The sequence below is a fragment of the Pelophylax lessonae genome (genome assembly GCF_965119305.1).
Source record: "Pelophylax lessonae genome assembly, chromosome: 8".
Taxonomy (NCBI): Eukaryota; Metazoa; Chordata; class Amphibia; order Anura; family Ranidae; genus Pelophylax; species Pelophylax lessonae.
In genome coordinates, this window is record NC_138775.1 from 252133419 (window position 1) to 252159349 (window position 25931).

Sequence of the window (25931 nt, forward strand, 5' to 3'; positions counted from 1 at the left end):
TATATAGCAGAATGTGAAAAATGTTGTTTTTTTTCCCGAATTGTGGCTCTTTTTTTGTTTTTTGCGCAAAAAATAAAAATCGCACAGGTGATCAAATACCACCAAAAGAAAGCTCTATTTTTGGGGAAAAAGGGACATCAATTTTATTTAGGTACAGCGTCGCACGACCACGCAATTGTCCTTTAAAGTAACGTAGTGCCAAATCGCAAAATATGGCCTGGTCATTAAGGGGGTAAATCCTTCCGGTCCAGAAGTGGTTAAGGGCTTGTTTAAAAGTGTATCCCATGCTTTTTAATATATATATGAATGTATTGAAATCATATCCAAGCAGGTTTTAGCTGTGTTGTGTGGCACCTCAGATTTCCCATTGTTGACAGCTGATTAGCTAACAGGCACTGAAGAGAATAATCATGGAAGTGTGCAATCCATAAACAGGCAGGCAGAGTTATATCACAAGCAGATCAAAGCAAGTGCAGGCAAATTAATACCAATAGCCAAACAGAATAGGTAGAACACTATTTTGAAGGACAACCAGGAACCATTAGAAAGCTAGCCAACTGAGCTAATTTCCAGTTTAATCCCAGCCAAAACATTTTTTAGTTTTGATTAGGGAAATGGTCCTTTTTTATAGCTTTCTACTTCCCTGCTTAGTGAGTTTTTCCTTCACTTCCTGTTTGGTCACTGGGACACTAATGCCTCGTTTCCACTGAGTGGTACGGTACGGTTCGGCTCAGTGCGGTACGGTTCGGAACAGTACACCTTGCGTTTTCACCGCCAATAGTACCCTTCCATCAGTGGTGTATTTAGGTTTTGTGCTGCCCTAGGCCAGACTAAACTGGTGCACCCCCTAATTTAAATATGATGCACCCCTTCCTGTAAAGGCCACACCTCTTCCTGTTTATGACCCGCCCTGTCATCTGTAAACCACAGACCACAACCACAGTGTATCAGTGCCCATCAATGTAGCCTCATCAGTTCCCATAAGGTCAGCCTCAGCAGTGCCCATCATCATACCATCATATCATACCAGGAGGCAGCAGTATGACCGCTTTATGGGGGTGCCAGACTGATTTGCCTCCTGGACCCTGCCCTCCAGCCCAATTCACCCTATAAGACTGGCACCATACTAAAAGTGTGTAGCGCAAGCCAGCAGGGACCCTTTTTAGTGGGCAAGCCGGGAGGAGGCGTTTTTTTTTCTCGTGCGTAGTGCAGCTTTTATGCTGCCCCCCTGCAAAGTGCTGCCCTAGGCCTTGTTGGCCTAGGCCAAGATACAGCATTGCCTTCCATGATAGGCGTGTTGTAGCCGGAAAGCAGTGATAGATGATTCTCTGTCAACCAATCAAAGTTCTGCAGAGTGTAGCTCCACCCTGTTGGTACGGTACTAATGTGCTTGGTACCCCAACGAAAGGGTCCCAAAAAAGTGGTACGGTACGGTTCGGAATTAGGGTACCATTCACTATGGAATCGGCAAAAATTGCGTACCGTATCGAACCGTACCGCTTAGTGGAAACGAGCCAAAAGTGAGGGGATAACTCCTTAGTGGGACACAGGCTGCAAGAAACATCAGGCAGTAATTTAAATGTTTCCCTTTTCTGTGTAATCCTTTATTTTAAAAAGTTTTGTCTGGAGTTCCCCTGCTGCTCGTTACATCACAAACGTGTAGGACAGGGATCTCCAGCTGTTGCGGAACTACACGTCCCATGAGGCATTGTAAAACTCTGACATGCCCAGACATGACTAGGCATGATGGGAATTGTAGTTCCTGAACAACTGGAGGGCTATAGCTTGGAGACCCCTGGTGTAGGAGGACAACTCTAATCAGTAACTCATTTAAACCAGCAGATGGTGCATGCGTACCTAGTAGGAGCATAAATGTTGCAGGATGGTAGACCAGGAGTAGGGATTCGCCATGATCATGTAGGACCAGTGACTGCCCATAGGAGGCAACTGAAAACCAATACTAGATTTTTATTTAGCTTGTGGCACAGTACATTGTATATTGCAATCTAGGAGTTGAGCTCCTTCATCTGTTTTGCGCATAGTGGTTGGGAATTGGCATGCAGTCCAGGTCATTTGGGATATATCTGGTGCCTGAAAGATAACAAATTCTTGGCTAGTCCAGGTACATTCTTGGCCCACCGAGCATGTCCAGACAGAATGGGTTATGTACCTTTGCCCAGTACAGAACAATTGATCATTATGTAATAGTAAAGTGAAGCATTCAGCGATGGCCGTTCTCAGCAAGCTCATACAAGATCCTCATTTCATGTCATTGTTATCGTGTAGGATCTTTGCTGGTATTTCGGGGTTGTCCCTAAGTGCCAGTAAAACTGTTATATAACTTTTCTCCTTCACTGACCTGAATGCTTTCTTGTGTTTTCAAAACAAATGCGCTCCTCAGCTGCGATGCACTGACCCAGCTCGGCTTTTGGGTTCGTGAAATTCATACTTGTTCCCTGAGAAATGTGTGTGTCTTATCAGTGGGGAGGCAGGTTGATGTTGTCCCGGAGGGCAATCAAAATCACACCGGCCTTTCGAGTCCAACACCGTGTTTACAGTCACAGGTGGTTATGGGAAAAAGGTAGAGCTTACAGAAATTTTACAAGTCTGCATGAATAAATTCCAGGGATGTCACAATACACGGCAAAGCTCTAGTTTTTCCTAAAAAGCTCAACCTTTTACTAGTTAAAGAGGAACTCCAGTACCCCTTAAGCCTCATACACACGCAACGAATTTCCGCCGACCGGACGTCCGTCTTTTGTCCAGAATGGTGTCTGTTGGTTGGAATGTGCTCTTGACTGCACACGAATTTTCCCGCACGACAGAATTCTACTTCAGAAGTGATGTCATGTGTTGAATTGTTTTCTTTGTGTTCTTTCATCTCTGAGCATGCCTAGTCTTGCTCATAAGATTTTTCCCCATCGAAATCTGTACTAATGAGATGAAAATCGGACGTGTTTTGACGGTCGACAAAAATTATATAGCCTGCACACCTGGATTTTTTCGGCCAAAAAGTCGGAGTCGGTTGTCGGAAGCACCATACTAACAAGCCGAAAATCGGCAGATCGGTCGTCGGACGAAATTTCCCGGCCGAATTTCTACTCTTGTGTACGGGGCTTCAGCTTTGGTCCTGGTCCCCCTCCGACATAATCCCTATATTCCTGGCACGTGAAGTTGATCTTAGCATGCAGAGTTGAAATTCCTGATCATGTGGCCACATTGACTGGCTGTCACAGCAGTCACATGGTCGGGTGTCTGCCCTGCCAGTTCCTGATCATAGATGGTGACCAGGAGTGGTCAGTGACGGTCAATGTGCTGGGAGCAGTAGTGAGGAGGCTTTCGGCACACAACAACGGAGCCCCGTGGACACATGTGGCAGTTGGTGGTAGGACCCACCAGCCGTGCTGCCACATATAATATGTGTTACGCCAGCAGGACACGTTAAAGAGTTACTCCAGGCACAGTGATTTCTCATTTGTGGCATGTAAACAAATGTTACCTCTTAAGTGGTCTGCCGTGGCCTGATAGCTGCTCTTTCCCTACTTTACTTCCAGCCTGCTTCCAAAATGGGAGCTAAAAGTCTTTCACATGGAAGGACTAGTGACATTCATTGACCCCTCTTCACTTTGCCATCAATGGCCAAGGGAGGGCAGATAAACAGCACTAGCGTTTACTTCTGTGGGTAGGGTGCAGCGTGGTGCGCCGACAGTAAAGAATAGACTTAGCAACCATGGTGGATGAGAACAATATATTGTGAGAGTACAAACAATGCACAAATGGATCCGGCAAGAAGACAAAGCTGACTGGAGCCACTTACAAACATTAGTAGAGAATTGAGATCCTGGACTGATGTCTACGGCTTCTGCAGCGAGGAGCCGGAATGCGGCCACACTCAAACGGGAGATGGCTAAAAGGAGATGGCATAGTCCCTGCACTTTCCCTGCTGCTAAGCACTGTCCCTGCCAGATGGGGAACCTGTCCCCACACTGGCCCCTGGGTTTGGCATGCTTTATGCGATTGCTCAGAGTCTTAAATAGATTCTGCCTTACCCAAGATGGCCACTGAGGTCACTGAGCTCCCTTTTAGGGAGATTCACCCTCTCTATTTGTCCTGTTTATCATTATCACTGAAAGTGAAAGTAAAACAAAATTCCACATTTTGAGTTGTTCCTGTGCAGTAATAGAGGGGAAATCTTCCAATAGGAAAACTAGTTCTGGTGGCCTGGGGGGTCCCAAGGGATTACCTTAATTTTTAGGGATTTCCTCTCACTTCCTGTTTTGGCTATGGGACAGGAAGTGATGGTAAATCTCCCCAAATAGACACAGAAAACTGACGGGTTATAACTCTCCCTTACTCCTTTCAAAATGAAAAAAAAAACGGTTTGCCTATAGCTCTACTTTCACATCCAAAATTCCATGTTTTTCAGTTTTGCCTGTTTAGAGTCGCTTAAAGGGGTAGCAAACTCTGTACTACCACTTGTACCTACTGGAAAGCCTATAATATGGCTTACCTGTAGGTACTGTGAATGTCTTCTAAACTTGCTCCATTTAGAAGATATTCAGAGTGCATGCAGCCGATGACATCATTGGCACATACCCTCTGAAGGTCCAGTTTACAGTGCCGAACCATCAGAACCCGTGCCGGAAATGGCGGCTCCCTCGTGCATGCACTCATGTAGCCAGAGGCTGCAAACCAAGAAGGAAGACGGGGAAAGGTGTCCGCCAGTGGTGACATTGTGGAGCTGGAGGGCTTCATTCTAAGGTAAGTTTCTCATAATGTGCTAGTATGTGATGCATACTAGCATCATTATGACATTGTCTTGCAGGAATTTTTATTAATTTTTTTTGACCACCAGTGGTTTATTACTGCTTTAAAGCTTGTAGTTCAGAAAAGTACAAGCTTCTTTTGAGCTTCAGGTGCTTTGGGTTCCAATAGACTTCAGAGGGAACACTGAAAACTATTCCATACCTGGAATTGCCATTTATCATGAAAAATATATCTGATGCTAGGTTCACTTAGGACAATAGTTGTATATGTTTATAAAGAGAAAGGCTTAGGGCCTCTGTTAGGTTTTTGTTGTTACCAGTAACGGCACCACAAGTTATAGGCCCCCAATGACCATGGTGGTCACTAGTACAGGAAGTGTGGGCAGTCTACAGCAGGGCCACAGGCATCCATCAAAACACCTTTTAATTAGTGAAGTGGGGAAGTATCCTTTGCTATCTTCTACCAGATTTTGTTGCTGTTTTTGTCCTTGCTGGGAAGATTCTCCTCATTCCTGTGTGGTCATTGGAACACAGACAACAGTGTACACCTGATATATGTTCTACCTCTTCCTCATTCTATCCAACGCTACAATATTTTGGCTTTGGCACGATTTTAAGCCATAGATATGAAACTATTGTCATCCAAGCTTGTGGTTTTCACCTGGATCTGGTGACAATTCCCTTTCCATAGCTTCTGGCAGGTAAACTGTGTAGCAGGTGACATTGATCAATAGCAGTACTATGTCAGTCGCGCGCGTGGTGCTGGGGGGGGGCAGCTAGGATGCCGATGCACGGGGCCACCCGCGATCGCTCCACGCTGAGAGAGAATGGTCAGCTGTTGTAAACACAGTTGACCGTTCTTCTCTCTTAAATGATCACAGAGCGCCTGTAATCCTTCTATATAGGATCACAGGTCTCTATGGTCATTTCACAAGCCCCTCCCCCAACAGTTAGTAAACACTCCCCTAGGCTCACATTTAACCCCTTGATCACCTGCTAGGTTAACCCCTTCCCTGCCAGTGTCATTATTACAGTAACAGTGCATATTTTTAGCACTGATTACTTTAGTAATGTCACTGGTCCCCCCAAAAGTTTCAAAAATGTCAGTTAGGGGTCCGATCTGTCCGCCGCAATGTCCCAGTCCTGCTAAAAATTGCAGCTTTCCGCCATTACTAATAAAAATAAATAAATAAATAAAAATGACATAAATCTTTCCCCTAGTTTGTAGACGTGCTAACTTTTGTGCAAACCAATCAAAATACACTTATTGCAATTTTTTTTTACCAAAAATATGTAGCAAAATACAAATTGGCCTAAATGGATGAAAAAATTTGATTTTTTTTTTTTCGGGAATGTTACATAGCAGAATGTAAAAAAATATATATTTTTTTTTCAGAATTGTCGCTCTTTTTTTTGTTTATAGCGCAAAAAATAAAAATCGCAGAGGTGATCAAATACCACCAAAAGAAAGCTTTATTTGTGGGGAACAAAAAGGACATTTTATTTCAGTACAGCGTCACACGACCGTGCAATTTTCCGTTAAATTAATGCAGTGCCGTATTGCAAAAAATGGCCTTCCGGTCCAGAAGTGGTTAATACATTAAAAATATTTAAACATGAAACGACCATGCTTTGAGCATGTTGGCTGTTTTCGCACCCTCATTGTGAGTCTATCCATAAATACAATATCATTCCTGGGTAGACCTCGCCTTTCATTTTAACTTCAGTCTCACAGACTTATTTCAAGCAGGCACGTATCTAATTATTTTTTAAATAATAGGCAATTTGATTCCGGTAATGGGAAATTAATAAGCAGCGCACATTTTAGTAATTGCAGGTCATGATTTACGAGCCTCACAATACAATGCTGTCCTTTGAATGAGTCTGCACAAGGAGGCAGTGTGTGGAATGACATGTCATGTTTTTATTTCAGCCGTGATTGTGTCTGCAGCCTGGAAAATATTTGCCCCGGGGGGGGTGAACAATTCTGATGTAAGATTCTGAAGCGGTGTTGACGGATGTTTGGTAATTGTAACAGCCGTACAGTGGCAGAATCCTGAGCTTACTCATGTATGCCTAAACCTCGCTCTGGCTGTCCTCCTCTCACCCCTTTTTTTGTTTGGAAAGCCGGCCGAGCGTGCGTGAGACCCCCTCTTCAGCGACAGAACATTGCCGCTGGGGGCCGAGGCTTTGACACGAGCTGTCGCCGGGTCATGTTTTATGCATCATCAACCTACATAAGGAATATTGACAAATCAGTTTGACAGTGCCAGCTGTGTCCAAGTAATTGTTCTTCTTATGATTAAAGACTCTCCCCACTTAAAACAGAGATTTCATTTTTTTTTTTGGTAGATACTGGGAAATTAAAATGCCTGAAAGATTTCTGCGGTTTATGTATAAACAAATTTGAAGTGTCAATCATTTGCACAGGCGCAACAAATCGCACCTTAATTTGCTTAACCAGTTCAATACAGGGCACCCCCCCCCCCTTCAATACAGGGCACCCCCCTTCAATACAGGGCACCCCCCCCCTTCAATACAGGGCACCCCCCCCTTCAATACAGGGCACCCCCCTTCAATACAGGGCACCCCCCCTCCCCTTCAATACAGGGAACCCCCCCCCCCCAACCTTCCTGCCCAGGCCAATTTTCAGCTTTCAGCACTGTCGCATTTTGGATGACAATTGTGCGGTCATGCAACACTGTACCTAAACAAACTTTTTATCCTTTTTTCCCACAAATAGAGTTTTCTTAGAATTTTTTTTGCTAAACGAATAAAAAAAAGACCGGAAATCTTGAAAGTTTTTCTTAATTTCTGTTATAAAATTTTGTAAATAAGTTTTCTCCCTCATTGATGAGGTGGCACTGATAGGCAGCACTGATGGGCACTGATAATTGGCACTGATATGCAGCACTGATGGGCACTGATAGGTGGCACTGATGAGCACTGATAGGTGCAACTGATGAGCACTGATAGGTGGCATTGATAGGCCACACTGATGGACACTTATAGGTGGCAATGTGGGCAGCACTGATGAGGAGGCATTGACAGGCATTACTGATGGAGACTGATTGGAATCCCTAATGGGCACTGATTGGCATCCCTGGTGGGCATGGGTTGGCATCCCTGATGGGCTCAAGTGGGCATCCTTGATAGGTCTGCACTGATAATCAATGCGCTGATTATCAGCGCAGACCCCCCTGTTAGGAGAGCCACTGATCGGCTCTCCTCTACTTGTGCCTTGTCAGCACGAATAGAGAAAAAGCAGATACACTTCACTTCCTGGTTATGATGTGACCAGCTGTGATTGGACACACCTGATCACATGGTAAAGAGCCTACGCCATAGGCTCTTTACCGGAATCGGAGATGCGGTGTGTCCGAGCGACACACGGCACTACCGTTCGCCACACTGCGTGCCCTCACAGCTTATCCTGCTGGACATCATATGACGCCCAGTCAGGATAATAGAGCCACCCTGTGGCCGCCATTATGCATACGGCAGGCAGGAAGTGTTTTTTTTTGTTTCTTTTTAGAATCATACTTACTTAGGTGGATGCAGCATCGCCCCCCCCCCCCCCCCCCCGCCAGTTCGAAGACTGAGAACCGAGCAATCGAACACCGCCGATCACTCAGTCCTCAGGGCCCCTGAGCAGAGAGTTGGTGACTGTCAGTCACTGCTCCCTGCTCTGTGCCCCCCCCCCCCCCTCGCTCACTGGAGCACTGGGCTGTGGAGGGGGTAAGAGCGGGCGGCTCAGGTTCTTAGGCTGTGCTGGGTTCCAGTCCAGTCATATGGGTGGATCCCAACTTAATTGTCGCACTCTTTCCTGAGCCTGGTCAGCTCTGTGACGTCAGCAGACAGCGGACTTCAGCCTGCTGTCTGCTGAAAACGAGTCACAGGAGCCACAGAAGTACAGCCAAAGGAGCTTTGGCTGTACTTCTCCTTTAATGTGTTTTTTTCCTATGATCCTCGGCACCACCTAGTGGCAATAATGCTATATTTTCTTTTCTGATTGAAGTATTTCAGGAAAAATACTGTATTAATACCACCAGGTGATTCTGACGATCCTAGGAAAAAAAAGGTATTCAAGTGCAACTAATCTGTATCTTAGCACCAGAAACTGAAAAGGCCGTTTAATTAATTTTTAATATTCAAAACAAACTCACCAATCCATCCATGCTTTATTTTTTTGCGAAACCAATTTGAAAAACACCCCGCTAGCATTTGTAGCCATGGCTATCTTGGGTAAGGGCAGATGATTCATGTAGCAGAATCCAGTAGGAGGGTGTGCGTAGCTGAGGAAGCCCCTCCTCCCATCCTCCAAGATGAAAGAAAAGAAATGCCCATAAGACTCATGGGATGTATGACCTCATTTTGGCCTAGGCCAGAAACCAGGAAGCAACTGGGGAAATGTAAAAAAATAAGTTTAAACAAGTAAATATAATAATCCTTCCTGATTACTGAGGCTAGTTGCAAGGATTAAAAATAGTCAATGTTGATTGAGTGAGTTTAGCTCTGCTTCCTGGAGCTCAAAATTGTATACAGCTCACAAGTAGGTAAAAAACGTTAAAGGGATTGTAAAGTCAGAAGGTTTCTTATCTTAATGCATTCAGATAAAAATCCTTCTGTGTGCAGCAACCCCCCTCAGCTCCCCTAATATTTACCTGAGGTCCATCTAGATGCAGTGATGTTGCAGGAGTTTCTCGGCTGCCCGGGACTCCCCTCCTCATTAGCTGAGACAGCAGCGCGGCGCCATTGGCACCTGCTGCTGTCAATCAAAGTCAGTCAGCCAAAAAGGAGATTGGGTGGAGCCAGGCCGCAAGTCTGAATGGACACAGGGAGCTGTGACTCGGCTCAGGTGCCCCCATAGCAAGCTGCTTGCTCTTGGGGTGCTCAACAGGAGGGAGGGGCCGGGAGCGCCGGAGAGGGACCCGAGAAGGGGAGGATACATGCTGCCCTGTGCAACACCAACTGCACAGAGCAGGTAAGTGTGGCATATTTGTTATTTTTATACAAAAAAAAAAAAAAATGAGACTACTTAAGCCCCCCGGAGGATTTGGCTGCTCAAAGACCAGGCCCTATTTTGCGATTCGGCACTGCGTAAATTTAACGGCCATTTTCGCGGTCGCGTGACGCTGTACCCAAATGAAGGGATTAGGTACGTCCTTTTTTCCCACAAACAGAGCTTTCTTTCGGTGGTATTTGATCACCTGTGTGATTTTTATTTTTTGCGCTATAAACAAAAAAAGAGCGTCAATTTTGAAAAAATAATATTTTTCAAATTTTTTATATGAAATTCTCGAAAAAAAATGTAAAAATCAAAATTTTTTAACATTTTAGGCCAATTTGTTTTCTGCTACATATTTTTGGTGAAAAAAATCGCAATAAGCGTATTTTGATTGGTTTGCGCAAAAGTTATTGCGTTTACTAACTACGGGAAAGATCTATGTAATTTTTATTGTTTTTTTTTAACTAGTAATGGCAGCGATCTTCGATTTTTTTTTTTGCGGGACTGCGACATTGTGGCGGACAGATCGGACCCCTCTGAACAGTGGGAACACGAGACATACAGCCCATATTGCCTATCTTCCTCCGGTCTGGAGGTCTGGACTAGTTGGAGGCTCGGTGTTGATTATCCCTGCTCTGCTTTCGCATACGGCTTGCTATATTGCCAGACCAGCTGTAGCAATATATAGCTTTCTGCAGAGGTGTTACCTGCTCAACAGGCGATCGGCAGTTGTCCTCCCCACGTTCTCTTCTACAAAATATGCTATGATATTCTGAATGTATCACATATGAAGACATTATCCTACTAAATCCCCATTAAGTATTACGACCATTATTATATTGTATTATATGCCCCTGAAGAAGCCTCCGGCGAAACATGTTGGGCGCTGAATGCTGCCAGAGTGGATGAACCAATGGCATATTCACTTTGAGCAACTATCGGCCAATTGATACTAAATGGTCCCATATTTATATGCATGTCTGTTCATATGATACATTCTACTGTCTATGTATATATGTGTGTTTTTTATGATTTTCATGTTTCTATGTATTATAATATTCATCAAATTTCCTACAAGATGAATTTTTTAACTTTTTGAATAAAGCTACAATGTTTTAAACTCCTCTTTCCATTCATTTTTCTGACTGGTACCGGTAAAGTCCCACCCAAATTGGTTTAACCAAGCCCTCCCCCCTCTCGTCTATACGAGTACTCTGTAAATTCAGAGTTTTACTTCTATCTATATATATATATATATATATATATATATATATATATATATATATTGTAAGTGTATATACTTATTTAGGTATTCACTAAACATGCAAATATTGTATATATCTGATGCTAGGTCCAATTTAAATTGTTTCAATGCCAATAGCAGCCAATCACATTATTTGTTAAAGCAGAACACCAACCAAAAATAACAGGCTAAAAATGAATAGCTCTTTTAAAAATAAAATAACAAAATCAGTTTTTGCTGCAATATTCACCTTTAATCCTCCACAGTACATTTTTCTACCACTAGATGTCCTTAGCCGGGTGGCCAGTACCATTCAACCTACTTTGGCTAAGCCCAGGTTGCCCTGGATCCATCCCAGCCTGTGACAGGACCCTGAAAAGGGAAGCAGCACAGGGATGCACTCATCTCTTTGTCACTCTGCTATCTCCTCCTATCAGCATGGTTCTTATCAGCACATAACCTGATTGGCTGCTTGTGCTGCTGGTTCCCTTCACACTCCAGCCCTACTGTACAAGGACTGCAAGAGGCTGATACCAGGCCCAGATCTAGGATTTAAAAAAAAAAAATATTATATATATAATTAATGATTTGTCATTATTACATGGCTGCATTCGTTTGTCTTTTTATATCTGCCTAGAATTTAGTCTTAATTTGACATTTGCGTAGCGTCTATGGGTAACACAGACAATTTTTCGCCAGTTCCTACGAAGTTGTTTTTGTTTTTTGTAGGTCATTTATTTTTATCCCCACTTATGGTCTCTAAATAACATGACTGACTACGTTTACGTAGTATTTTTACGCAAAAGAATTAGGATCAAAGTTGAAAATTTGTATTGCCCATATTAAACTAATATAGGGATAGCTACAAAACTTTAAAATATGCAGAAACTCTGTGTTCTATTTAAAACCATAATCCACTCCAGGCCTTGATGCTAAATGACTCCAGCAGATCTGTTCTTGTGTGAGAACTGCAGGAACTTAAAGCAGAATGGTTGCCCATAGTATTGAATACTCACCGCTCCTGCTGCCCATGCTGCCAATCTCTGCTAAACTGAAGAGAAACCCCCGGAATCCAGTCCCCCGCTGTGCTCAGTGGTTTGATCCACCAACCCCTTTGTCATCCCTGTGTCCTGTAGTGACATAGGGGCTTAGCAGGAAGCACCACAATGCACAACTGTGCTTATCTAGTATTTGTGGTTGGAAGTTCAATCAACTGGACGAAATACACACAAAATCAGAGAGAACATACAAACTCCATGTGGACTGTGCCTAAGTCCCCTAAGAGCAACTGAACCCAGGTAAACAGCGCTCAGCACCAATTCACATGGCCTTTTTTGATCAGGTCCATTGGAAAAACTGAAGCGCCGTGCAGTGCTGTATTTTGGCCTAGGCCAACAAGGCACAGGCCTAGGGCGGCACTTTGCAGGGGGGCAGCAAAAATGCTGCCCCCCCCTCCTCCACCTGAGACTCTATTGGCCACTGGTTGCTAGAGTCACCTCTATCTTACCCCCCTGTCTCTCGCCCCCCTCTCTCTCTCTCTCACCCCACTCTCTCTCTCACCTCCCTCTCTCTCTCTCTCTCTCTCTCTCTCTCTCTCTCTCTCTCATCCCCCCCTCTCTCTCTCTTTCTCTCATCCCCCTCTCTTTCTCTCTCTCTCTCACCCCCTATCTCTTGCTCTCTCTCATCCCCCCTTTCTCTCATCCCCCCTCTCTCTCATCCCCCCACTCTCTCCCCCCTCTCTCATCCCCCCTCTCTCTCACCCCCCCTCTCTCTCTCCTCTCTCTCTCACCCCCTCTCTCTCTCATTCCCCCTCTCTTTCATCCCCCCTCTCTCTCATCCCAATCTCTCTCTCTCTCTCTCATCCCCCCTCTCTCTCTCTCATCCTCTCTCTCTCTCTCTCACCCCCCCCCTCTTTCTCATCCCCCCTATCTCTCTCTCTCACACACACACACATCCCCCTTCTCTCTCTCTCATCCCCCCTCTCCCCCCTCTCTCTCTTTGATCCCCTCTCTCTCTCACCCCCCCCTCTCTCTCTCTCACCCCCCTTTCTCTCTACCTCACCCCCTCTCTCTCTCTCATCCCCTCTCACTCCCCTCTCGTGAGGTCTCATGGGTTCATGCTGGGACTTGTAGTCCTTCGATTTTGGAGGGAGTCACATTTATTTATTTTTTTTACTAGTAATGGCGGCGATCTGCGATTTTTAGCGGGACTGCGACATTGCGGCGGACAGATCGGACACCTGACATTTTTGACACTTTTGGGGGGACCAGTGACATTACTAAAGTAATCAGTGGTAAAAATTTGCACTGTTACAGTAATAATGACACTGGCAGGGAAGGGGTTAACCCAGGGGCGATCAAAAGGGTAATTGTGAGCCTAGGTGGTGTTTTCTAACTGTGGGGGGAGGGGCTTGTGAAATGACCATAGAGACATGTGATCCTATATAGAAGGATCACAGGAGCTCTGTGATCATTTCAGAGAGGAGAACGGTCAGCTGTGTTTACAACAGCTGGCCGTCCTTTTCTCTCAGCGGGGAGCAATCACAGGTGCCAGGCGGCAATCGCGGCCACCGGTCCCATGGATTGGCATCCCCACTGCCTAGTGGAGGCGGTAGTGTGCCGATGTCGGCACGCGCTCGCTCCCCAGCACCACTTCTGTGACCGACGTACCCCTACGTCGATTTGCGCAGCCGAACCAGCCTGCTGCAGTAAACCTGCGGCGGGCGGTCGGCAAGCGGTTAATTAATATTGATTATTTTTAATCCTTATGCTGCTTTTTTTTTTACATTTCTTCAGTTACTTCCTGGTTTCTTGCCTTGGCAAATGATGTCATACATCCCTGCAATCTTCAGGAGAGGAGGAGGGGTTTTCTCAGCTAAGCACACTCTCCGGCATGCATGGTTGAGCTAAGGGCACATGGATTCTAGGAAGTAAATACTACATGAATCATTTGGCCACAGCTAGAAATGCTAGGGGGTGTTTTTCAAAGAGATTTTTCAACAAAATAAAGCATGGAGACATGGATGGATGGGTGAGTTTGCTTTGAATATTAAAAATGAAATAAATAATGTTTTTGGATTGTGGTGCTCAGATGCAGTGAAGATACACTTTAAATGATTGCAACATATATATTTATGTAGAATATCATTTAAGGCCCCGTGTTGACAGACTTGCTGCATTCAAATGGGTTTAGCATTCCCATACTTTTCTATTTTAATGCAGAACCTGCTTGAAGCACACTGCAGAACAAAGACACCTGTCAATGGTTTCTGAACAATCTCAGATGCATCTCAAACTGATGCCAATGACAGAAACCCAAGGCTCATCCACTCAGGACCTTGGACTGAACAAGGAGTTGTAGGGGCAAAAGGTTTTTATCCTAATGCATTCTATTCATTAGGGTAAAAAACCTTTTGTGTGCAGCGGACCTCCTTTGACCCCCTAATATATACTTGAGGTCCCTCTCTGTCCAACGATGTCCATGAGTGTCTCAACCATCCGAGATTCTCACTTCTGATTGGCTGAGCCATTGGCTGCCACTGCTGTCAATCAAAGTCAGCTAGCCAATCAGGAGAGAGAGGGGCGGGGCTCTGTGTCTGAATGGACACAGTAGCTGTGACTTTGCTCAGCTGCCCCTATAGCAAGCTGCTTGCTGTGGGGGCACTCAACAGGAGGGAGGGGCCAGGATCATAGAAGAGGACAATCCGGGCTGCTCTGTGCAAATCCACTGCAACAGAGCAGGTAAGTATAACATGTTTGTTATTTTTATAGGAAAAAAAATATATACTTTTTTAATCACTTTAATTAATGAAACACAGCTGTAATACAGAATTTATTTCTCATATCTGTATAGCACCAAAATATACCATGGTGCTGTGCAGAGTGTATAGAAGTACATACTTAAGTCCTTATCCCATGGAGCATGTAGTCTACCTCTACCACAATGATTCACACATATACGTGTACATTGTAAGGCCAGTTTGCTCAGAGTTACATGAACCCTTTTGTGTCTGAGGGTAAAACAAATCTTAATGCCTAAGCACAATTTTGCAACTTTGACGTGTTAGTATATATCATCACAACTACTTTGTACATTTAGGTTTATACCAAGTTTTTTCAGGACAAATTAGGCTTTCATTTGGTGTTAAATGGTAATATCTCCTGTTTTTTGTTTTTTTTGTTTTTAATTATCAAAGGAAAACTGGCCCAAAATAGTAAAAAAAATATATATTTTTTTAAATGTAGCTTTATATTTCTTGGTACTACCATAACCTTCCACCAAAGAACATCCCAAATTAAAGCGGAGTTCCACCCTAAAATTATACTTACCTCCATCTTCATGCCCAGGGTCACCTGAAAAACAAATGGATAATCACAATTTTTTTTTTTTTTTTTTACTTACCTTGTTTAGAAGAAAATATACTTACCTTACTTCCCCTTCCTCCCCTCGGCGGCCACGGCGATTTGTCACTTCCTGGCTTGCAATGATTCCTGGGAGCTGAACATCATCGCATTTTTTTAAATATTTTTTTTAATATTTTTTTTTTTTTTTTTGCTTTTAAGTGTAAATGTGAGATCTGAAGTCTTTTTGACCCCAGATCTAGCATTAAAAAAGAATGTTTACATTCCTTGTAATATAAATAAAAGTGATCAAAAAAAAAATTTTTTTAAAGGGATAGTGTTAAACTAAAAAGTAAAATAAATAAGAAAAAAAAAATGTAAAGCGCCCATGTCCTTTCATGCTCATGCACAGAAGTGAACGCATATGCAAGTCACGTACACATATGTAAACGTTGCTCAAACCCCACGTGAGGTATCGCCACAATCGTTAGAGCAAAAATGTTTAAAGCATCGCCTATGGAGATTAGTACCATAATTTATCGCCATTCCACGAGCGTGCGCAATTTTCTAGCATGACATGTTGGGTATCAATTTACTCAGCATAACATCATCTTTCACATTATACAAAAATTGGGTGAACTTTACTGTTTTCTTATTTTTTCATTCAAAAAAGTTTATTTTTCCCCAAAGAATTGCATTTGTAAGACCGCTGTTTTCTTTTTTTTTTCATTCAAAAAAGTTTATTTTTCCCCAAAGAATTGCGTTTCTAAGACCGCTGCGCAAATACGGTGTGACATAAAATATTGGAACAAACTCCATTTTATTCTCTAGGGTCTCTGCTAAAAAATATATATATAATGTTTGGGGGTTCTAAGTAATTTTCTAGCAAAAAATACTGATTTTAACTTGTAAACAACAAGTGTCAGAAATAGGCCTTTTGTGTTTGGAAATTCAAGCAACTGGATAAAATTCACACAAAAAGAGAGAGAACATTCAAACTCCATGCAAGGAAGGAATGCTAGCTACTTAGTCAATGTACTTCCCCCCTATACTTGATAAAGGTTTGGGAAGTTCTTACCCTGGAAGACAGATCAATAGTTTATTTTTATGCATTGCTAAAGGGCGCTCCTTCTCTGAGAGCTGACAGGCTGGATACACGTGTACTGGGATTCATGTGCTACAGGATGGATTTTTACTGTGAGCCGGATAACAGGAAATTCTTAGAAATGTCATTAACACACATTTATTGCTCCTTTCCCAGAAACTGAGGAGCACTGGCAGATCTTCTATGTCTCTCATCTACATTTGTAGACATTTTCTAACTCAGGAATGTGTCTGCCTCAAAACCTCAGGATGTCTCTCCGTTAGTCCAATTGTCTCGGCGCTCTGAAGTGCAAATATGCCCCAATGAAATCCAAATCTTAATAACATTATAGCTTGTCCCATAGACAAGAATGCAAAATGGATATTAGAGCTTGGATATTAAAGTTGTCTGCATATTCTGAAACACCCATATTGTGGGCCGGTGTCCTGCCGAAAACTCCAACCTGCCGAAATCTCCAACCACGTTATTTCCGGTGAGTGTACACTGGGAATAATTGGAGATTTCGAGCACTTGAGGTTTTCACACAACACCGGCAGCCTATACACCCGAGGACATGGTATAATTAGTGCAGATTCTTACACCGCCCGCTAGTAACCAAAAACATGGCCGCCTCCAAGGCGGCGACAACTACCGGGCGGAATAAGAATCTGCACTAATTATACTGTACGATGTACTCGGGTGTATAGGCTGCCGGTGTTGTGTGAAAACACCAAGTGCTCGAAATCTCCATTTATTCCCAGTGTACACTCACCGGAAATAACGTAGTTGGAGATTTCGGCAGGTTGGAGATTTCGGCAGGTTGGAGTTTTCGGCAGTACATCGGGCCTGAATGAAAATTCAACCGAATTATCGCTATAGGAACTAGATACTTCGCAAGCAGTGAATTTCAATTCCATGACAGGGAGGAAATGCAGACAATCCACTGTGAAAATTTTAAATACTGTTTAAATGTAAAAGTATACTGTGGTCCAAATTGAAAAACCAGAGCGTGAGATGCAAACAGGAAGCGTAGCCTTTCTGCTAAGCAGTGCAGTTTTTTTTTTTTAATCTAAACATTGTTTGTAGACTGGTAGACTGCACCAGTCCACAGCATTTGCTTTTATAATCTGGTGATCCTAGAACACACCTGCTGGCAATAATAGAACACACCAGATGGTGATAATGGAATCCACCTATTGGTGATGCTGGAACACGACTGGTGATAATAGATCACAAACGTAGGTGATACTGGAACACACCTGCTGGTGATAATAGAACACACCTACTGGTGATACTGGAACACAACTGCTGGTAATGAAAAAACACACTAGCTGGTGATCATAGATCACAAACATAGGTGATACTGGAACACACCTGCAGGTGATAACAGAACACACCTACCGGTGATGCTGGAACACAACTACTGATAATGAAAGAACACACCTGCTGGCATTCCTCCCAACTGTCCCTGGTTTTCGAGGGACTGTCCCTGATTTGGAACAAATTCCCTCTGTCCTTCTTTCCTCCTCACTTGTCCCTCATTTTGGTCTGATCTATATAGTTGTATAAAAAAATGCAATATTTATCTATCTAAAAATGTTTACCAGTGCTAAAACTTTCATCCACCTTCTAAATTGCTGCATTTGTAAACTTCAAAAGCCAACATAAAGGAATAGTAGTGGTAAAAAAAGCACTTGTGGGTTTAACCAAACTTTGTTTTTGTACAATTCTCCTTTAAGGGGGTGTGACAGGGGGTGTGTCCTATGCCTACATACTTTTGCTAATAGGTGTCCCTCATTCCCATCTCATAAATTTGGGAGGTATGCCTGCTGGTGATAATAGATCACAAACATAGGTGATATTGGAACACACCTGCTGGTGATAATAGAACACACCTACTGGTGATGCTGGAACACAACTGCTGGTAATGAAAGAACACACCTGCTGTTGATGATAGATCACAAGCGTAGGTGATACTGGAACACGCCTGCTGGTGATAATGGAATCCACCAATTGGTGATGATGGAATCCACCTATTGGTGATGATGGAATCCTACTATTTGTGATGATGGAACACTACTGCTGGTAATGAAAGATCACACTTACTGAGAATGATGGAACACACCTGCTAGTGATGATGGAATCCATCTGTTGGTGATGCTGGAACACAGTTGCTGATGATGATGGAACATACCTGCTGGTCATGAAAGAAGACACTTGCGTAAATATGATGGAACACACCTGCTAGTAATGATGGAACACACCTGCTAGTGATGATTGAATCCATCTGATGGTGATGCTGGAACACAGTTGCTGGTAATGATGGAACACACCCGCTGGTGACGATGGAATCCTTCCATTGGTGATCCTGGAACACACCTGCTGGTAATGATGGAACATACTTTATGCTAATGATACAACACTGCTGCTGATAATTGAATACCCTCCCTGCTGCCTCTTATAAACAGATGTAAAAATTCCAGAATTAAGAAGTATCCCACAGCCATCAGCCATATTCAATGTTGTCTTTTAAGTTTCAATGTTATTAGTGATGCAGGATACAGAGAGAGAGTTACACAGCACAGGCTTAAGAAAATGCATTCCTGCTGACCCTGCATACAGTTGTATATTCTTATTTGCTTATTCATGTAGGTAATCAAAACCCAATCCTCCATATAAGCTTTCCCATGTTAGGGTAAACGTTTTCATTTTTTTTTTTGTATTCTGCAACTTTCAATAAAAGAATATCAGGTGATCTTGCTATTAAAACTCTTATTGCTGTTATGGGGTGACAATTGTCTTTCAGTCATATACTTTAATTGTCACATGCACCCTGGAGAAGGCTACCAGTGGCTGTGACAATCTATTCCAGAGCAAGGATGGGCTGCAGGAGGCCGGAGCAAGTGCATGGAGACAGGAAGTGGCTGATAAAGTGCGTGGAGACAGGAAGTGGTTGATAAAGTGCGTGTAGACAGGAAGGGACTGATAAAGTGCGTGGAGACAGGAAGTAGCTGATAAAGTGCGTGGAGACAGGAAGTGGCTGATAAAGTGCGTGGAGACAGGAAGTGGCTGATAAAGTGGGTGTACACAGGAAGTGGCTGATAAAGTGCGTGTAGATAGGAAGTAGCTGATAAAGTGCGTGTAGACAGGTTGTGGCTGGTAAAGTGCGTGGAGACAGGAAGTGGCTGATAAAGTGCGTGTAGACAGGAAGTGGCTGATAAAGTGCGTGTAGACAGGAAGTAGCTGTTAAAGTACGTGTAGACAGGAAGTGGCTGATAAAGTGCGTGTAGACAGGAAGTGGCTGATAAAGTGCGTGTAGACAGGAAGTGGCTGATAAAGTGCGTGTAGACAGGAAGTAGCTGATAAAGTGCGTGTAGACAGGAAGTGGCTGAAAAAGTGCGTGTAGACAGGAAGTGGCTGATAAAGTGCATGTAGACATGAAGTAGCTGATAAAGTGCGTGTAGACAGGAAGTGGCTGATAAAGTGCGTGTAGACAGGAAGTAGCTGATAAAGTGCGTGTGGACAGGAAGTGGCTGAAAAAGTGCGTAAAGAAAGGAAGTAGCTGATAAAGTGCGTGTAGACAGGAAGTGGCTGATAAAGTGCGTGTAGACAGGAAGTAGCTGATAAAGTGCATGTAGACAGGAAGTGGCTGATAAAGTGCGTAAAGATAGGAAGTAGCTGATAAAGTGTGTGTAGACAGGAAGTGGCTGATAAAGTGCGTGTACACAGGAAGTGAATAATAAAGTGCATGTAGACAGGAAGTAGCTGATAAGGGCTCAACAGAAGTCCTGGAGATGAATAAGGAATGAGGGGACAAGGGAACTAGAGAGCAGATCTTGGTCGGAGCAGATTAGATGGTTTGGATAATATTTTGAGATGAGGTTAGTAGTTAAGTTGGGGGCAGGGCTGTGATGGCTTTGTATGCAGTTGCTAGTATCTTACAATGTACATGTGTGCCTAGTGGAAGCCTGTGGAGGGGTTGGCAGGTAGGAGCAGTGGCCGTTGATCGGTCAATAACATGGTTGGGTCTATAGGCAGCATTCATGATAGAATGAAGAAGGCACAGGTAAAGCCCACAAGAAGGGAGTTGCTATGGTGGAGGTGAGAGATGAGCAGGACGTGAATGAGTATCTTGGTGGTGTTGGTAATTCCGAAGGGGCTAATGTTGGAAATGTTATGGAGGTGGAGGTGCCAATAGTTGGTTAGTGATTGGGGTGCAGCCTGAAGAAGAGGTCGGAGTCTAGGATCTCATCTAGGTTATGCAACCGCAAACAAATCTGGTTGGTTTTGGTGGTTCACTGCACTTTGCATATTCTCATTTCTCTATTCTCTTCCTTCCTGAACATGTCTGCAAATTGTTTTCAGTCATATTTCTACTGAACTGTCAAGATCTAATCAAAAATAGCTAAAATATTGCATAAGCCCCAGAAAATTGCCTCTTCCATTCTGCGTTACGACAATTGATCTAAAAAAGTTGTTTTCCATGACCAAAGAATGTTCTGGTTTCTTCTTTTTCTAAATGGCTATACAAGCAGGGTTCAGGTGATTGCAAGTGATGTAACCCTATTGTCGAATTTGGTTTGCAGGGATTCTTCTGTGAATGTTCTCAGAAATTCTGCACGGTTTCAGTTTTCTTCCAAATGTCAGCCTCATAATTCTGTCACCTGTGAAGGGTTCAGAGAAGATATACTGCCATGTTTACATTGCTGTGTATCACCTTGTACTCTGACATATGCCATCTCCTGCCTGGGGGGAATCTGGGCAGACATTGCAGAAATTCATGTTTCTCTGGAACTCGGAATAGCCGCTTTATTAAAAAATACAGTGTAAATAAACTGCCGCCAACGTCATTCGCTGTTCGTTACCTGCTTTAATTGTAGAAGTATGAGGAAGTGAATGCCTGCTGGCTCCGGGTGCCAGAGTTCAGGCAATGTGCATTTATAGCTCTGAGATAAAATCATTTACTAGAAAAGAAATTTAGTATAATTAAAAAAAAAAAAAAAAAGAAGGATGTTAAATCTAAGTAACCCTGCCATTGCTTTGAGCAGTTATTAAAAAAATATTTATTCCAGATACCAGACATTCCAGATAATACACCATTATTTTTTAATGACCCCCCCTTCCCCAAATTCCCGGGTGCCCCAATGCTATGCCAAAGTTCCCTTGCACAAAGCTAATTTTTCTATGCATGTTGGAAAAAAATACAACTTTCAGTTTCCTTCACACTGAATGGGAAGCTATACTTTTTTAAAGCGTAACTCCGGGAACCCATAAAATTGTCTGTTGCAGTGGGGTTGTGCCTGCACTGCAAGAATTAACTGCTCAATTTGTCTAGGGGAGCAGAGAATCACCTTACTTTATCCTCCACCCCTACAGCAGTTGGCACTCCCCCACTTTCCAGCGTTGGCTTGTCCCTTGACGTCCTCATGTCTAGCAAAGAGCTATGGACCCTCCACTGGTCTTCATGGCATCAGGACCTTGGACCAGGTGAAGAAGACACTGTGGGGACCAGTCTAATGCCTCGTACACATGTATCGATAGTTGGGCGTGAATTTTCGGCCAACGTCCGATCGGCCGATTTTCGGCTTGTTAGTATGATGCTTTCGACAACCGACTGCGACTTTTCGGCCGAATAAAATCTGGTGTGCATGCTATAACATTTTTGTTGGCTGTCACCACAACGGACGATTTTCCGTCAGTCAGTACAGATTTCAGCAGACAAAAATCTGATGAGCAAGACTGGGCATGCTCAGAGAAGAAAAAACACACGGAAAGTAAACCATCACATGAAATCACTTCTTAAGTAGTTTTTTGTTGGCCAACAAAAGTCCAGTGCAAGTCTTCAACCAACAAACAACACTGGACAAAAGACGGCCGATCGGTCGGCCGATAATCGTTGCGTGTGTACGAGCCATAACTGTGGGAAAGAGCAGAGGATCGGTTAAGTAAATCTCATTTTCTGTGTCCCAGAGACCTAAATGAGCAATTAACTTAGTGTGCAGTGTGGGTACAGCCCTACTGCAAGAAATAATTTTATAGATTGGGAGGGGAGAGGCAAATGGTTCCTAACCGTGACACCAGACTTTGGACTGTTCTGAAAAGGAATCTGGTTAGCAGGCCAGCTAGGAGAAGGTAAGATCTGACTGCTTATAGGGCCTCTAGTAATACCTTTTAAGTTCCCTTTAAATTGAACCTGATACAAACTGTAGAACTTTAACATAAGAGGTTAGATAGATGTAGCACCCTACAAGGTAGGTGCTAGGTAAAAAAAGTGTAGTAGGTCTTGTCTGCTTATCAGCAGGGCCATGATTTTCAGCTAGGCTGGCATGTGTTCCCAGGTGTGCCTGTTGAGTTGGGGAGTCTCCCCACTGTGTCCCAATGAGGGCTCTCATTGAGCAATGGAGGGAAACCTAACCAATACACACCAGGGCTTGTATCCATCCTGAAAGGGCAGATTCTGCTGCAGAGCATTCTGGGAGGGGGTATAAATCTGTGGGGAGCACATGACAGGTTGTCTTTGGCGGGAAGCAGAGTCCCAGGAGGGAGGGTACGGCTGTCTCTCCTCCTGACAGGAAGGATCAGGTATCCCAAGCGGCTGGCCTGAGGGGATACAGGGCTGAGCTGAGCTGCAGAGAGGATCCGGTGTGGCGAGGACCAGCGGAGCTGAGAGGGGACGAGTTTCAGGAAAGCATTCCCAGTCGTGACTACTGCAAACTGCCCCTGTGGGTCTTCCTAGAGAGAGGGGACCACTCCGGAGAAGGTCAGAGGGATCCAGGAGCTAGATAGCTGGTGCATGCGCAAAGTAAAGGGGGTGCCAGTGTTGACCCTGAAGAGTAAAAGGGGGTGCCAGTGATTGGGCCCTGAAGTGTACAGTGCAGTGTTAAGAGTTGCAGGGGCATTACAAGAGGCTACCTCAGTCAGGAAGGACTGGAGGGAGCAGTGTCAACGACTTTTGAGCTAACCAGAGCGTCAGTTTTCAGCGCCAGCAAGCGTTGGTCGGCATCCAGTCGGCGTCAAGTCAGCGCTGAAAGGCATTTTTTCCTCAAGTGTCCCAATTTGTACCTAGTTGAGCCAGAGGAGTATCCGAATCATTCCCTTCTCCCATCCCCATATAAAATAAACAAAACAAACCAAAGATGCTGGGCTGTTCATTGTCTCAGAGTTCACACTTGGGTATTCAGCTTAACCGCATTCACACTGAAGCGGCACGACTTCGGGGGCGACCTGTGAAGTCGCGTGCACCGCGACTTGACCGTGACTTGCACGGACTTCATATAATGGAAGTCTATGCAAGTCGCCTCCAGGTCGCCCCGAAGTAGTACAGGACCCTTTTTCTAAGTCGGAGCGACTTGTGTCTCTCCTATTAGAACGGGTCCTGTAGCACTGCATGGACCGCGACTTGTCAGGCTGACAAGTCGCCTGACAAGTCGTGATAGTGTGAATAGAGACTTAATTTGCTGCGGGTGTTACCGGTGACCATGGCAGACCCACGTCAGGCCTAATGCCTGGAAATCCTGCTACATAAAGAATATATGAGGAAACGTTTCCTTCAGTGAAAACTACCTATGGAGATAGGGCTCTTTCACACGGGCGTTCCTTTTTTTTTGCCCGATCAGTTCCCTTTTTTTTTTTTTGTAACGGACACGGATGACACTTGTGTCATCCGGTCCGTATGTCCGTTTTTCATCCCATCCGTTTGCGGATGAAAAACTGACATAATGCATGTCTATGTAAATACGGATGTCTGCAGATGACACCACTGACATCCGTTTTTGCTTCCGTTCCGTTTTTTGAAAGGAAGAAAAAATAGGGTTCTCCTCCGTTCAAAAAAACTGAACTGAACTGAACTGACAAAAAACGGATGTCAGAGGATGATCATCCTCTGACATCCGTATTTACATAGAGATACATTATGTCCGTTTTTCATCCGCAAACGGATGGGATGAAAAACGGACATACGGAACGCCCGTGTGAAAGAGCCCATAATCAGATTACCCAGTGATGTAGGCAGCTGAAACTTTATCCAAATCTTGAAATCTGTAAAAGTCAAGCTTGGTCCGACTCCCATTATTGGCTATATAATATGTTGCACAGCCTAACCAAGGCTTGAGAGTGCGGCCAAACACTACTTCAAGAAAAATTGTGATTTTTTTTTTTTATAACTACTAATACTTCCTGTCATATTAACCTTCAGTTTTCTCTTAAGTTAGTTTCCAATGCAAAGTTTTATAACTGGGAATTAATTGTCCAATCTATTTTTTCTACAGGTGGAAGGTGTTAAGAAAGCATTACAAGACCTGCAGCTGAATGTTGTGGAGATGACAGATGAAAATGCAACGTTGGATGGAGGCGATGTTTTGTTCACAGGTAATCTGCTGTATTCCTCTCCATGCGTCTCAAGTCTCATGGAGTGGCAAGTGATGTAGATTGAGCGGACACCCAGACCATACTGCGGACAATGAAAGCATTCACATGATGACCCTATACATTCAAGAACTTTATGTCAACTCATTTGGCTGCCAGTAAGTTGGTCATTTTCTTTAGGAGCCTATGTTCTTCAGACACCCCGTCACTGCTTAGGCTGTAGGGTGACACCACTATCTCTAGGCTACCCCTTCCCGTGTCACCTGTCTGGGCATTTATCTATTTTACAAAAAAGGGAGCTAAATTATAGGAGGACACTTTAACCACTTAAGGATCGCCTGCCGCAGTTTTACTGGCCCTCCTGCTGGATACAACATAGCCCTACGTCAGTTGCGCGCCTGCTGCTAGGGGGCGAGCGCGCCCCCCCCCCCCACTCTGCATCGGGTACTTCGCGGGGACACTCAACAGCAGCTTTGATTGCTGCCGGCCACCCGCGATCGCTCCCCGCTGAGAGAGAAGGAAGGTCAGCTATTGTAAACAACTAAAAGTTGCACGATTTTACCTGTAATTTTTTATGTCAATTTGCCACGATTTGGACTAGACTTGAAGCAATGCCTATGTCTATGGACCTCAAAACGCATAAAAATCAGCCCAAAGTAGTGCAGGGACTACTTTGAAGTTGTTGTGACATGAAGTCACACAGATATGAACGGTACTCATTGGAAATAATGGGGTACGACTTGTCATGCGACTTTGCAGTCCCAAGTCGCAGGACAAGTCGCACAAGTGTGAAAGGGGCCTTAACTGGACTAAATGATTTTTTTTTTCTTTTTTTTTTAATATTTGTTTAGAGTTTTCTTGTAAATGTATGTAAACCCTAGCAAATAATATCACTTATTTGCTCCCTTTTGGTCTGTTATATATATATACAATTGAAAGCTTATTGATATATCTGTTCGATAAGTGCAACACATACCTGTTGATCCTTCCAGAAACCCATTGAACTCTTCATTACCTGTAGTGAGCTCACAATGCTGCACTGAACACTACATCAATGTTATCAGCCCTTCATCGCCTGTCTTTCTGGACTACAGAACCCTTTCACATGTTATTGAGAGGAGGAGGA

The 25931-nt window shown here is 43.9% G+C and overlaps 1 protein-coding gene across 2 annotated transcripts in view; it reads left to right on the forward strand.

Annotated features, from left to right (window-relative positions):
• The window catches only part of DDAH1 (dimethylarginine dimethylaminohydrolase 1), a 255209-nt gene that overhangs the window by 205391 nt on the left and 23887 nt on the right, over positions 1-25931 (forward strand). For both annotated transcript variants that reach the window (XM_082265824.1, XM_082265823.1), the window contains one exon: positions 24709-24808. In XM_082265824.1, the coding sequence (XP_082121950.1) occupies positions 24709-24808 (100 nt within the window). The remainder of the gene's footprint in view (positions 1-24708; positions 24809-25931) is intronic.